The 14,081-nt window shown below is 36.5% G+C and overlaps 1 protein-coding gene across 4 annotated transcripts in view; it reads left to right on the forward strand.

Annotated features, from left to right (window-relative positions):
* The window catches only part of LOC124594785 (E3 ubiquitin-protein ligase TRIP12), a 232,545-nt gene that overhangs the window by 128,806 nt on the left and 89,658 nt on the right, over positions 1 to 14,081 (forward strand). For 3 of the 4 annotated variants that reach the window (XM_047133192.1, XM_047133195.1, XM_047133196.1), the window contains exons 17-18: positions 4,946 to 5,179; positions 7,472 to 7,637. In XM_047133192.1, coding sequence (XP_046989148.1) covers positions 4,946 to 5,179; positions 7,472 to 7,637 — 400 coding nt within the window. The remainder of the gene's footprint in view (positions 1 to 4,945; positions 5,180 to 7,471; positions 7,638 to 14,081) is intronic. The other variant, XM_047133193.1, reaches the window with a different exon arrangement.

Consider the following 14,081-nt stretch of genomic DNA (forward strand, 5'->3'; position numbering starts at 1 on the left):
ATTGCTGTTCGTCAGTGACAAAGGCTGGAATTAGTGTGCCAGTACCGCAACTGGACATCCACTGAGTGGTGACAGTTGGCCTTTCCAGATGAATCGTGTTTTATGCTCATATCAGACAGATGGCTCTTACTGCAGGGGTCACCCGCTCCTAGGCTGGAAACCCTTCTGTTTCGTCAGGATGGAGGCCAAGTGTGTAGGTTCCTTAAATGGCATAAACATGGAAATAAAATATTTGTAATGATTCTTATTCTAACTATCCCTATACAGCAAAGATATTGTTGGGAGGTATGGCTATCCGAGTAGGCTAACGGAAAATTTTGAGCTGATGGATAAAGATGTATGTAGTTGCATTCTGCCAGTATTGTGTTAATCAAATGTTATAATATGCAGAAGTCGCAAGTCTCCTATTGAGCTACTTGTTAATCTCAACCTCCCAATGAGACAAGGACTTCCATTTTTAAGTGCGCCTTTCGGTGGGGAAAGTCAAAATGAAGAGAGAATAGTCATTGTAGCAGCACTGGCACTGCTGTACATCATTGGAGGAGAATGTAAATATTAAGCCGTACCCTAAAACTCAAAGGAATTAACATTGAATAAATGTTCCAGAACTGCTACAACATTCTTAACACACACGCATCCATACCTGCACACGTTTCTGGGTATACAATTTCTGGTGCAGTTAAATGGTAATTACTTCACCTCTGAACAATTCACATTCTCTCTCTCCCCCCCCCCAACCGCTATTTAAAGAACCTATGCTGTCATGTCAGAATACATCTTGTTGCAATGTTTTTCATGATGACCAGTGGCTTCATAAAGCCAGAGTGGAATCTGCTGGAATCAGAAACAGACTCAGGGCTGCTGAAGATTGCTGCACCAGTCCTGAGCATACGTTCGTGGGTTGCCCACCTGTTGGTTCGCTAGTGCTTCCCATGGGCTGGTCTGCTACAGATGAGGCCATGACCTGTGAGGTTGAGGTTGAGGTTTTACATTTATTCGCGTTAAATAGCGGTAAGAATCAATATTAGCCCCTTTCCTAACTTGGACGTTTAAACTTTCTATGTATTTAGGTATGAAATTGCTGCATCATCAATTTGAAGTTAACCAATAAATTTATTGGGTACCCGCCAAGTTTTTGTTTCGAAGGGTTCTTTTTAAAATATGACTTGAAGGTTAAAATTTTTGCACGTTTCAACATGTCTTTGACTATTTTGGTTTGTCCACCCACAGTTTTCTTATTTTTTCTCTTTACCTAATTGAGCATTAAAGTCTACCATTAAAATTTTTAACATGGTTTGAGGGAATTTTCGAGATGGTGCTTTCTAACATTTCCCAAGCGTCATTAACTCCTTCAGGTTTTTTACGGTTATCCTCATTGACTGGTATTGGGCATTAATTAAAGTGTATGCTTTATTTGCACATTCAAAGGGAATTATTATTAATCTATTATTAATGACTTTTACCTCTGCTATTGAATTAAAAAAATTTTGGAGACTGCAAAACCAACTCCCAGATGTGGTGTATTGTTGAGTATAATTAAGAATGTCCACAGACTTAAATAGACATGAGAGTTCATGACCACAGGTAACACAATTTGATGAAGAGCATAAAATGAGATTGCTGTTGTCGTTAAAAAAATTTTCAACTACAAAGCAGTTACGATGCAAAAAGAAGAGCCGGAGTTGCAACTAAAATGGATGGATATTTAGTCAGTGACCGGTTTTGGATTATGCCCATTCTCAAACCAATCAATGTTTGCCAAGTAAAAAGTCCATCCCAAAATATAAGTAAATAAAATGGGTATGTATGTGTAGGGACTTGACTAATGTTTGTTAAACATGCTGGAGATATGCAAAGCAATTATTATTGTGGAAATTCACGGATAGCTCGCAAATGTCTGCAAGCGCGCTCACTTTTACCTGCAGGATAACAATTACTGCACATATTTGTATGCGTTTGGACCGCAGGTTATGCCAATACATGTGTAGTTTTATTACTATACATCCACTGCTCTATGGATAAGTGGAGGATGAAAAGTGAGTAGAAGAATGTGAAATGAAAGCCCTTAGATAATCGACTGGATATAATTCAATTGATAAAAAGAGAGACGAAGATTTTTAGCTCAAATGAATATGTAGAACATAATTGAGGAAAAAAAATAGTAGTTAAGATGGAAATAACTCGCAGAGAATTATGCCAGGCTCAATGGTCTCTAAAACAGTAAAATAATGTAAACCAAGAGTTCCATTGCCTGTGTTTCTGCTTTAGTCTTCTGATTCTTCTTCACATTTTGGCCCATAATATTTAAGTTTCTTATGAAGATCAATATCAATTCCTGAGTCATCCAGATGATGCATAATTATTTAAAGAAAACACTTTTCAGTGAAATGGATTAAAAAGTTTAAAATAATTTCTCGTCGCCTCATAGATTCCTAGCCCAATCCAGACACTACGGAAAATTTGTGCTTGTGAATTTTGGTAGTTCTGAGAATACTTGTAAAATTAAAAATTAAAACTGTGTGGTGCAAGCAATAGATAATTGAGGTATGAGTAGTTCACCTAAGTCAATAACAATTTTATAACACTGCAAATGATACAAACTTGTCTCAAAAAATAGCTGTTCTCCACGCTCCTTCCTATTACCTTGTTGCATGTTATTAAAAATTCAAAAACACAGATTTTCAGGACTATTGTAATCTATTTGGAAAATTTATTTATTTAAATAATTAGTTTGCACTTTATAGTTTCTCCTGTGTGAAATTATTCATTTTCAAACATTTTGATGAGATTACAACAGAGACATATGGTAAATTCAAGTTTTATTTTGGATTCTCTTCACCTGGGTCAACTGATATATTGCTTCCTCTTACGAATGTCTTGTGAAGCGACCATGAAGATAAAAATTAAAGAGAATAAATTCCACAAGGAGGCTTACCTGAAATTGTTCTTATCGTGAAACGTTTGTGACAGGATCAAGGAAAGGGGACAAATAGCAGTGGAACACAAATTATCCTCCAACACATACGCGACAAGAGAGCAAGTTAATATTGTATTGCCATAGATTTTTGAGCTGTGTTGAAAGTTTAAAGTCTCTAACTCATTGAGAAGTTAGTTTGAAATATTTGCAAAATTTGTACCAAACAACTCACAATATAGTGACCTAATAAAATACATTAAAACCTCGTGTGTAAGATTATTCACAAATTTCAGCTTTGAGCAGTTCATATGTCAATCTTCAGTTTCAGCATTCAGTAGCTATCAGTTATAAATCTTGAGGACAGCAGTTTCCTAATATTAAAGACATTTTTATACTACAGAGTTCCAAATTTTGCAATACTTTGTAAAAATTGCTGATTTTATGATACTTCACTAAAAAAAAAAAAAAAAAAAAAAAAAAAAAAAACAGTAATTCCATGTTATTTCTCAAAATTTTGCTATCTCTAGTTCTGTATCTTCCATGCCAAAATGAAGCTCTGGCTTCTGGAGGCAATTCATGCATTCAAAAGGCATTCTTAATGCTTTGTCTACACCTATAGGTCCAAGTAACTTTCAGATAATATTGTTGGCCCAGAAATGTACTCTCTGTGATCATAGAAATTATTCATTTTGTCTCATCGTCACTGTTATCTTCCTCTGTTTCTGAATCTTCCTGCTGAACTTTAACTTTGTCATCTTAATCTGTTCACTTTGCCTTCAAAATCATCTTGAACTTCATCATCCTCTTCAAATAATCTTTTTGTATTTCTTAAACATGTTTTGGGCCGAGAAGATTTTCTGTCTTTCTGTGGCTTGCTGCAATCAAGTATATCCCATGTAGTGATAGGGGCCAGTACACACACACACACACACACACACACACACACACAGTGCTGAACAGCTGTGTAATGATACAATATATAAACTGCTTTTTCAGATGTAGCAAGATCTTAGACAGACCAGTCTGCTCCTTTCTTTATGTACTGTACTTCCTTATGACCATGCTGCTGTGAAGATAAAATTGACATCATTAAAGATGTTAAAAGTTAAGTTTACAGTCCTGTTTATTTCCTGTATAACTCTCCCCTAGCTCTCAAGCAGCTGTTCAACTTGGTTACCCAACCACTAAAGAAGCAGTGTTGGAAAACTCCTTTTCCAATAGGAATACTCAGCTTAAATTTTTTTTATAAGCACAGCTTATTAGTCTATCTTTAAAATGCATAAATGCTCAAGCTTTATGAATTGCAGGCATTTGCCCAAGCATTTATCATGGCCATTTGCCTCAACTTATAAATGTCTAGGAATTTAACACCACTAATCCCATGTGAAATAATAAAGTTCTTCTTTGATAATGCAATTTATTGTAGTGTATCCACTTTATAGTTGTTATTCAGATAGCTGTAACAAACGATTAAATGGAACAAAGAGAAAAGAAAAACCTTTTACATTCTGAAATAGCTTTCCATTACTTACAAAGTTAAGTAATTAACAGCCACCACATGAATGTTAGATTGTCCTTAAAGTGTGAAGATTTTTTTTCTCCTCCCTCTGAGAAGAGAGGGTGACATTTGCACTCATCCGTGTTCTGGCTGTGGTAAGAGGCAAAAATAAGCTGCAGCACAATAATCTAGATATTTACATCTCGGATGGATGGATGGATGGATGGATGGATGGATGGATGGATGGATGGATGATATTAGCCAAGTTGTTATTTATGGCTTGATCCACTAATCAGGACTTCCTGTGAGTGGTAGATGTTTTTCTGAAAATTGTCATGTGTATATGAGAGATGTTAATTGCTGCCATACAAATAATAAAGATATATGCATTTGCTGGAGATGGTGGTCAAGTATTATTGTTTCAGTGATGGTATTAGTAGCCATCTGTTGATCTTTCTTGTAGAACAGTAGTGTTATGTGTCCAAATTATATTAGTTCTTTTGATTTATAGATCTGGTTTTGCTTCATAGGTGTGATGTATCAAATCAAGCAGTTGGCAGATCCTGATGTGCCATTGGGAGTTAACCTTCCAAAAGGCCAGAACAGTGTTGGAGGTGCTTCAGTGCCCCTGAAGCAGGAATCAATTTGTTCTCTTGCACCACAGCCTGGCCCTTCGTCTGCTCACATCTGTAGCAGTAGTAGCCAGCCAACTGTTAGCAGCAGCCCTACTGGCAGCAGTCCAAATGGCAGCATTTTACAGCTCGGTTAGTTTCTCTGACTTTATAATGTAAGCTGAATTTATCTTGACATAAATGTCAGTGTCATTGCATTTTTAGCAAGTTAGAATAATTGATGGATTTTATTTGCATGTGACAGATTAGTTATTGCTTATTTTGAGTATAGCCAGACTGTGTTCTCTGTTATGTGTAAGACAGCATATTTCCCAATCCTATTCTCATTAGTTCTGCTCTAAATTATAAGTGTGGCTGCTTATAGATATAAACCAACAGTTTTTCACTTGATTTATTTCCTTTATATAAAGTTCAAACATAGGAAATCAGAGAAAATAACATACAAATTATTTGAAGACACAAAGATAAGGGGAGGAAGTGAGGGAAAGGAGTTTGTTTCAATGAATACTATTTTGAAGATAGAGAAATCTTGACCTAAAAACTTTTGTGTGTCACAGAATTTAATGGCCAATACTTCTTTCTGTGTTTTAACTTCACTCTATTAGAGTTCTTTGCTGTTACAATCATGATTAATTGTAGATACTGCTGAAACCTGCTTCTATGGGATAAGAATCACTCCTTTAAAAATAATTAACAGAGGAAAGGAGTTCTTTGCTTTTAATTTTTTGATACTTCATGTTATTTCAATCTCTGTACTGTGCACACAGTACACTGTCTTATGTGCTATGCAACCGGATTAGCCACATGATACTTTCACACATGTCGGGTTTAGATCTTTGTGGCATGCAGCTGACTACCTTAGTGTGGGTGCAAACACAAACAAAATTTCGTCTCAGATCTACCTGTGTATGATAATGCACAAAATAAAGCCTCCTCAGGATATAACAAGTAAAAATGAGAAATCTTAAAACCAAGGCCTGTGTTTATAATGATGGCCATTTTGACATACTGTCAGTGTTGATATAGTGTTATCTTAAATAAAAACTCAGTTAACTTTGCCAGGATTTTTTTTTTTTTTTTTTTTATCTTTGCTATAGTTGCACTTTTTTCTCTGTTTTAAGATTGTTGTATTGTGACATATCAGGGGAGTAAAAGAAAAACTGACACTCCCATTTAACTTGTGTATACTGATTTCAGTATTTGTCTGACTAATTTGTTTTCCCATACAGCATGTAACTCAATCAGTACCCAGGTACTCTACATGCAAGGTGTTTCAAAAAAATGTTCGATTTTGTGCTCGAGATGAATGAACACACAACTTGTGGCAATTTTTAATTATGCATAGATCTACAAAGTTTTTATTTTCAAAGGAACCTTTGGATTTTACAGGGATGTATCTTTTACGTGAATGCTTAATTTATATGTCACCAGATACATAACAAACACCCAAATAATCATCAAACTTGTCTGATACTTCATTAAGCATGACTGCAGTTGCTACAGCTAATATGTGTCATGACAATTCACCCAAAGTTGTTGGAATGAGAGTGTCAAAAATAAACCTAGCACAAGATCAGATGACTTTGGGGGCTGGTGATGTGAGTTAAGATCCATATGCCTCTTACAGCCATTCCACCATTGAGGCACTTCATTGTTAATAAATGAACTTTTAAGAATGTCCTTACATGCAAGTGCCAGTACGGTTGCACTCAGTCACACTGAAATATTGCAGTTCTGGAAAAAGCTAGATGTTCAGAAAATCCTATTACATGATTCCTACAACAATCCTTTCCACAAAACTGAAAGGGTACTAAATCGTTCCTCATTAAACAATGTAAAAAATGAAGCTTTGGAGAATCTCTCTCATGTTAGGCTATAGTATGTGGCGGCTGTGATCCTCATGTTCTTATATTGCTGTGGCACTACTTTTCATGTAAATGGATCAAATTCACACCACTAAACACCTAATATGAAAGGAAATTGCTTTCTTCTATCTCCGTGACCAGAATAAATTAAGAAAACTGTGCACATTACATTATTGGTTATTATGGGAGTCAATTAAAAGATGGAAATATATTCATTTTCCAACATATCAAAACTTGCATTTCACCTAAAGCATTGATATAATTGAATTCGGGACATAGATAGAATCAAGTTATGCTTTCATTATTATTTGTTCAAAATAAATATAATTCCATGGTTTCACTTAATTTCTGCGTGTAAGTAATCTGGTTCTGCAGTCTACAGCATTGTATGATACTGTGTATATTCCCAGTCAAAATATTGTGTATATTCCCATCTGACAAATAACTCTTGTGTTTTGTTGATATTAATATAAAGCTCTTGGCTTTTCTCATTTGCATGTATTTTAGTATGTATCCTTTTTGAGGCTCTTTGAAAGGATGGTCATTAACTGTGAGTTAGTTTCAGGTGGGAGTTTGAACAGCCAGCTGGGCAGTGGAGCAAGTCTGGTTTTTAGCAGCAGTAGCAGTCAGAATCTGAATCCAAGTCCTGAAGCCAGACGCATATTCCAGCAGCATGAGTCATCTAATTTGGGCGATGATGTGAGGTCACCAAGTCCATCACAGCTGTAAGTGATATGTCACATTCGTTATTACATCTGTGTTAAGTAGTTTATATTTCAGGGTGCAGCTTGCAGTTAACTTTTAGTTGTCAGACTGTACCACAGGTATTAATTTCACAGAATTTTTATTTTAAAATAACGAACATTAATTTACACACCTTTTTGATTTGAAGTTTCTCTGGTGACAAGTTTTCTGCAAATTGGGAGTGTCGGGTCTTGTATATTGTCACTGATCTCAAAGTTCACATTTTCATCTTAGCAGAAATTTTCATAATGGATTCAGTTTGTCATAAATGAAAAACACCAACAGTCAGATTCAATAATCTCCTTGGTTTATGTTAACTCCTTGCTCCACAAGTATTTCAGAACTGTGTAAGTTTCAACATAAATGCTAAAACTGTCCAACACCATACGTATAGAGAATTTCTCTCATAATTTATCTAAACAGCACCACCTTCCCTGGCTTGTCACTGCCAAACATAGCAGCTTAGTTCAAGACAATACAAAGTTTACATTTCAACATCTTCATGCAGACAATTAATATTAATTCAGAATTATGGTATACGTTAAACAGATGTAGCGGAGTTTAATGTGATATTTCTACTACTTTGAAATGATAATTAACTATGAAGTTATAATTTAGTGTTCCTGTTTTTAATAGTGCAAGGAACTTTAACTCAGTAGCTTTTTTGCCACTTCAGTGTTGACTTTCCTCCAGAAATGACTTTCTGGTTTTGTGCATTGTTTCAGTGTCACAGAAACCCATATATGATTTACTATCAATACTTGTTAGAATGGAGTGTGTTCCAGAATTTTGATCAGAGAAAAAATTTGTATATTTAATAAAACCCGTAGTTTTAACATGAATTAAAGTCCATTGTGTTTACTCCACTCTCTAAATTTTCTAATGAATTATAAATTATTGAAAGGTACTGACATTTTACAAATAGGCAGCTTTTAAGCAAAATGTTTCATCAGAATAGGCACCAGTTTGTACTTGGTAATATTTTGGTAAGTGTGAATGTTTAAGATAGTATGATATGTATTCCTTCATCCATGGGGGTTTGCAGGTATTTAAATGTGCAGACTTCTAGTGAAACACCAGATACACAGCAAATAGTATTGTATTAAATGATACATTACCTAATTTGGTATTGTCATGCTATCTTCTAAGATAGTAGCTTCTACTTGATGCTCAATATAATGCAATGTCCCATTTAGCACTGCCAAACCCCCAGTGTGAGTAATCCCTGGCACAACTTCTTCAGGTAATACCGTATCGTAACTGTCTTCAGTGAGTTCATTAATTATTCCAACTGTTGCAAATACATCCACTATAAACAGTTTGTCACTGTTCCATTATGAAACATCACTTGCATTCGCAATTTCACATCAAGCCAGTTTTTTATCAGTTCTTCCAATGGTAGGTCATCTTTGTCTGTACTGTAGTTATCCATTTTTTCCGTAAAATTTGGTTCACAGATTTTTTTTAGGGTCTGCCTTTATTTCAGACCATTAATTGACTGACCAGTAAACTAAGTCTTTTACCATAGAGTGGGTGTTTTTAATTCATTATTTATTTATTTTTTTGAAGCATTATGAAACTGTTTGATCCATAGATTCTATTAAACTCATCACATTAGTGGATAAGAACACTGTGCGAGTACCGTTACATTGTTCATTCCTTCTCATCAAGGTGTAAACCAGTGTTGCCAAATGGTAGAATAGCTTTGGAAAGGAAGCTGTTTTTAAAAAAAGCTATCGTTTGGCTTCTGGAACAGAATCTTCGAAAAATCACTTGTTAAAAAAAAAATTTTTTTTGTCCATTCAGACAGATTTCTGGTGGATATTTGTAACAAACAGTGCAGAAGAAGTGATCATTTTTAAAGCTCTAGGCTTAGCAGACTTTGCTATTACGAGCAGCTTCAGTTTATGGTCTCCACTTGCATTTGATGTAGCAAGAACTGCTGACCTCTCTTCGTTTTTTGTAGTCTGGGCAGCCCTTTCTTCTCTTGAGGCTAGAGTTTTATATGGAAGAATTTTCTAATTTACCCCTCTTTCATCGCAGTTATACACATGATGAGAAGTAAGGTTTTCTTCTTGTATAATTTTTATTTTATATCTCTCAAAATTGTATAACAGTTTGAGAATCCACAGGAAGTTTTTCTCCGCGAGTTTTAAACTACCTTATGCTGTATCTCTTCTTCCAATAATTCAACCACACTGAACTTGCAGTAAAATCGTCCTCACCTTGCTGCAAGTCATTTCTAAAAATTACAGCTTTTTCTTGCATAGTAGTTCCTGAAATTGGACTTCCTTTTTGTCATTGTTGAGTAAACCAAACGGACAAAGCTTTACTCCTTTTTTCGTACTCAAGATTTCTTCATTGTCTTCTGTTCAAATGATGAAATAGAACACTTATTTGATGAAAACTTCCCAGTTTTCTCTCTGTTTCTACGCCAGTCTCCAACTGCTGCTTCACCAATTCTATACTCGATAGCAAGTTTTTTTAATATTTCTCCTTTCTCGTCTTTTCAAAGTCTTTAGTTTCACACACACCACCACAAATTTTCTCTTAATCCTTCCACTCATTGTAACGTAGGAATTAAAACATTAAGAAGCACACAGTTACATAGGTACAATACCTGTACATACACACAACACTTCAAATCTAACGTGACACTAGTGGGCTCACTACAGTACAGGCGTTATTACACAACTATCTACAGTACACACAAAGTCAGCCAAAGTTATAAATTGTGTACTGTGTCTTTACTAAGGCGTACTGTATTTTAATGGTTGCTGTTGCTGAGTAGGCACAACAATAGGGTAACAGTAATGCTGGTATTCACTGTACAACTGATTGTCAGGCGGTCCCAGTTGGTGAAGGGTTGACAAAGAAAGAGCACATACACTCCTTGAAACCTAATGCTACCTGTCTATCAATAATAGAAATGTTTTAGCAGTCTCAGGCTCAAGGTTATTTCTGTGTGTTATGAACAAAAACCCTAAGTGGGACAGTTTTACCTGTATTGTACACCTGGAAAATTGAAAGAAAGTTCAAAATGCAACACATTCGAAAGTGTTAAAACTTACATGCGGACAACACATGAAAATGTGTTTTTACTCTGATTTTATGTAAAATTTTAATTTTCTTAAGACCAGCTCCCATTTCACGGAACCTCAAAATACCATGGCTCAAATTACTGGGATTGTTTTCTTCAATAATAGCACATAGAATTGTTCATGAAAAAATGAATTTAAATGACAATTAATGACTTACTGGGAAGCTCTGCAACTTTTACATCATGTTTCATAAATGAAATAATATGCAGATTGTCAGGCGGTCAGAACTTGGGAGAGGTCATCTAGGTTGATGTTAAATGAGAACAGGAAATTTCATTAAATAAAGAGGATTTAATTCAGTATGTGGAATACATGTGAGATGCATAGGGAAGGAAATTACCAGGTTTAGGTCAGTCTATGAGATTGAACGAACTAAAAAAAGTAGGCAATAGTAGAGGTGGCGGTTCATGTTAAGTTCTTTTGGTGACCGGTTATGGAGTATCTAGCCAGGGGCTGTCTCCCAAGAGAGATGTCTGGTCCAATTGAAATCTAAATCGCAAGAAAATGAAGCAGACTGTGTTCTGCTCTCCAGAACCCCCAGACTTCTATACATGCTATTGGCTTAACTGACAGTGTGAATTCACCAGCAAATTCAGCAGAGGGTTGAGGGCATCACCTTTAGATGGCTTTAACCAGACAGAACTGCCGTGGTTCTGAAACACAGGTAACTTGGATCACATAGTCACGGCAAATGTTATGCCGGGAGAAAACTTGCAGAGACTTGGCTGAGGGCTTTGAAATAAAATGTTCAAACTAAATCCCAAAATATTCCATGACTGGCTGGCACCCTGTACAATAAGATGGTGTCAGGTGATGCATTTTGAGAGAACTGTGTGTCAATGATGAAGTTATCTGAAACTGATGGGCCTTCTGGAAACTAAATTATTACTACCTGACAGAAAATGAAATAATTAACGCAACAGAGGGGCACTAAACAAATATAAAAAGCTCAAGTAAATAATCTGATTATGAAAAGAAAGTGAGGTGCAAGCCTGGAAGAGAGCATTGTTGCTGTTGACAGTTGATCAGTGTTGCTTTGATGGAATTGAATAGCATAAGAACAAAGTTTTTTTTTTCCTTTGTCTTAGTAATTACAGCCTAAGCTCAGCTGCCAGTATACATTTCTTTAATTTTTATTTACTAACCGGAATGATGTTTGTAACTGACTTGTAAATTTCTTTTGTGAATTTCATTGATGTCATTTTTTATTGCCTCAAAGCAGATAGTGTGATAGCACAGCAAAATGTGAATTTCCTTCCATTACAATAATGCATTTGTATGTCAATTTAAGGAAAGTTATGTGGATGATCAGAACACACCTTCTTGCTTATAACACTTCTATCAAATATATCTTAAATTTATTGTTATAGGTGCCAAATCTATAATTATAGCATGTATGGCACAGAACCACACTCTTCGTCAATACTGAAACAATGCTGTTTGTCTGTTCATAATCCCATAAGCACGCAACATTGAGAATGTATTGTTTGAGCAGTGAAATAAATTTGTGAAATAAAAGAAAGAGTGAAACTGTTAACCATATCAGTGCTCATCTCCTTATAAAATTTGCCCCATTAGTCTGTCAGAATTTACCTATGCTTTTTAATACTAATGGAACAGTCCTATGTATGCCTATGAAAATTAGCATATGAACTGTGTTGATTTCACATTCTACAGTTAACCAAAATGAGTTCTTTGTTTGTGATGGCAGGTGATCTACGAGGGCAGTTCAATAAGTAATGCAACACTTTTTTTTTCTGAAACAGGGGTTGTTTTATTCAGCATTGAAATACACCAGGTTATTCCCCAATCTTTTAGCTACACAACACTATTTTTCAACGTAATCTCCATTCAGTGCTACGGCCTTACGCCACCTTGAAATGAGGGCCTGTATGCCTGCACGGTACCATTCCACTGGTCGATGTCGGAGCCAACGTCGTACTGCATCAATAACTTCTTCATCATCCGCGTAGTGCCTCCCACGGATTGCGTCCTTCATTGGGCCAAACATATGGAAATCCAACAGTGCGAGATCGGGGCTGTAGGGTGCATGAGTAAGAACAGTCCACTGAAGTTTTGTGAGCTCCTCTCGGGTGCGAAGACTTGTGTGAGGTCTTGCGTTGTCATGAAGAAGGAGAAGTTTGTTCAGATTTTTGTGCCTACGAACACACTGAAGTCGTTTCTTCAATTTCTGAACAGTAGCACAATACACTTCAGAGTTGATCATTTGACCATGGGGAAGGACATCGAACAGAGTAACCCCTTCAGCGTCCCAGAAGACTGTAACCATGACTATACCGGCTGAGGGTATGGCTTTAAACTTTTTCTTGGTAGGGGAATGGGTGTGGCGCCACTCCATTGATTGCCGTTTTGTTTCAGGTTCGAAGTGATGAACCCATGTTTCATCGCCTGTAACAATCTTTGACAAGAAATTGTCACCCTCAGCCACATGACGAGCAAGCAATTCCGCACAGATGGTTCTCCTTTGCTCTTTATGGTGTTCGGTTAGACAACGAGGGACCCAGCGGGAACAAACCTTTGAATATCCCTACTGGTGAACAATTGTGACAGCACTACCAACAGAGATGTCAAGTTGAGCACTGAGTTGTTTGATGGTGATCCGTCGATCATCTCGAACGAGTGTGTTCGCACGCTCCGCCATTGCAGGAGTCACAGCTGTGCACGGCTGGCCCGCACGCGGGAGATTAGACAGTCTTGCTTGACCTTGCGGCGATGATGACACACGCTTTGCCTAACGACTCACCGTGCTTTTGTCCACTGCCAGATCACCGTAGACATTCTGCAAGCGCCTATGAATATCTGAGATGCCCTGGTTTTCCGCCAAAAGAAACTCGATCACTGCCCGTTGTTTGCAACGCACATCCGTTACAGACGCCATTTTAACAGCTCCGTACAGCGCTGCCACCTGTCGGATGTCAATGAAACTATACGAGACGAAGCGGGAATGTTTGAAAATATTCCACAAGAAATTTCCGGTTTTTTCAATCAAAATGGGCCGAGAAAAAAAATGTGTTGCATTACTTATTGAACTGCCCTCATATTAGAACAATTAAATTGATCTGAATACTGTGTAATCTAAGAGGAAGAGAGATATTAATGGAGTTTTAATGCTTGAATAAGTTTGTATCACTTATTCAATAGAAACAGCTTTGTTCCTTTGCATGTGATGATTTGTTCTTTTTATTACTTAATACATGCAAAGTGTAAAATAGCATGCTGGCATTTGAAAATGAACTCACCATGTCTTCGTGGAATGAATGAATGAGTACAGTTAGGATGAAAGACTTGTCCTTGTAGACTTCA

The sequence above is a fragment of the Schistocerca americana genome, chromosome 2, assembly GCF_021461395.2.
Source record: "Schistocerca americana isolate TAMUIC-IGC-003095 chromosome 2, iqSchAmer2.1, whole genome shotgun sequence".
Taxonomy (NCBI): Eukaryota; Metazoa; Arthropoda; class Insecta; order Orthoptera; family Acrididae; genus Schistocerca; species Schistocerca americana.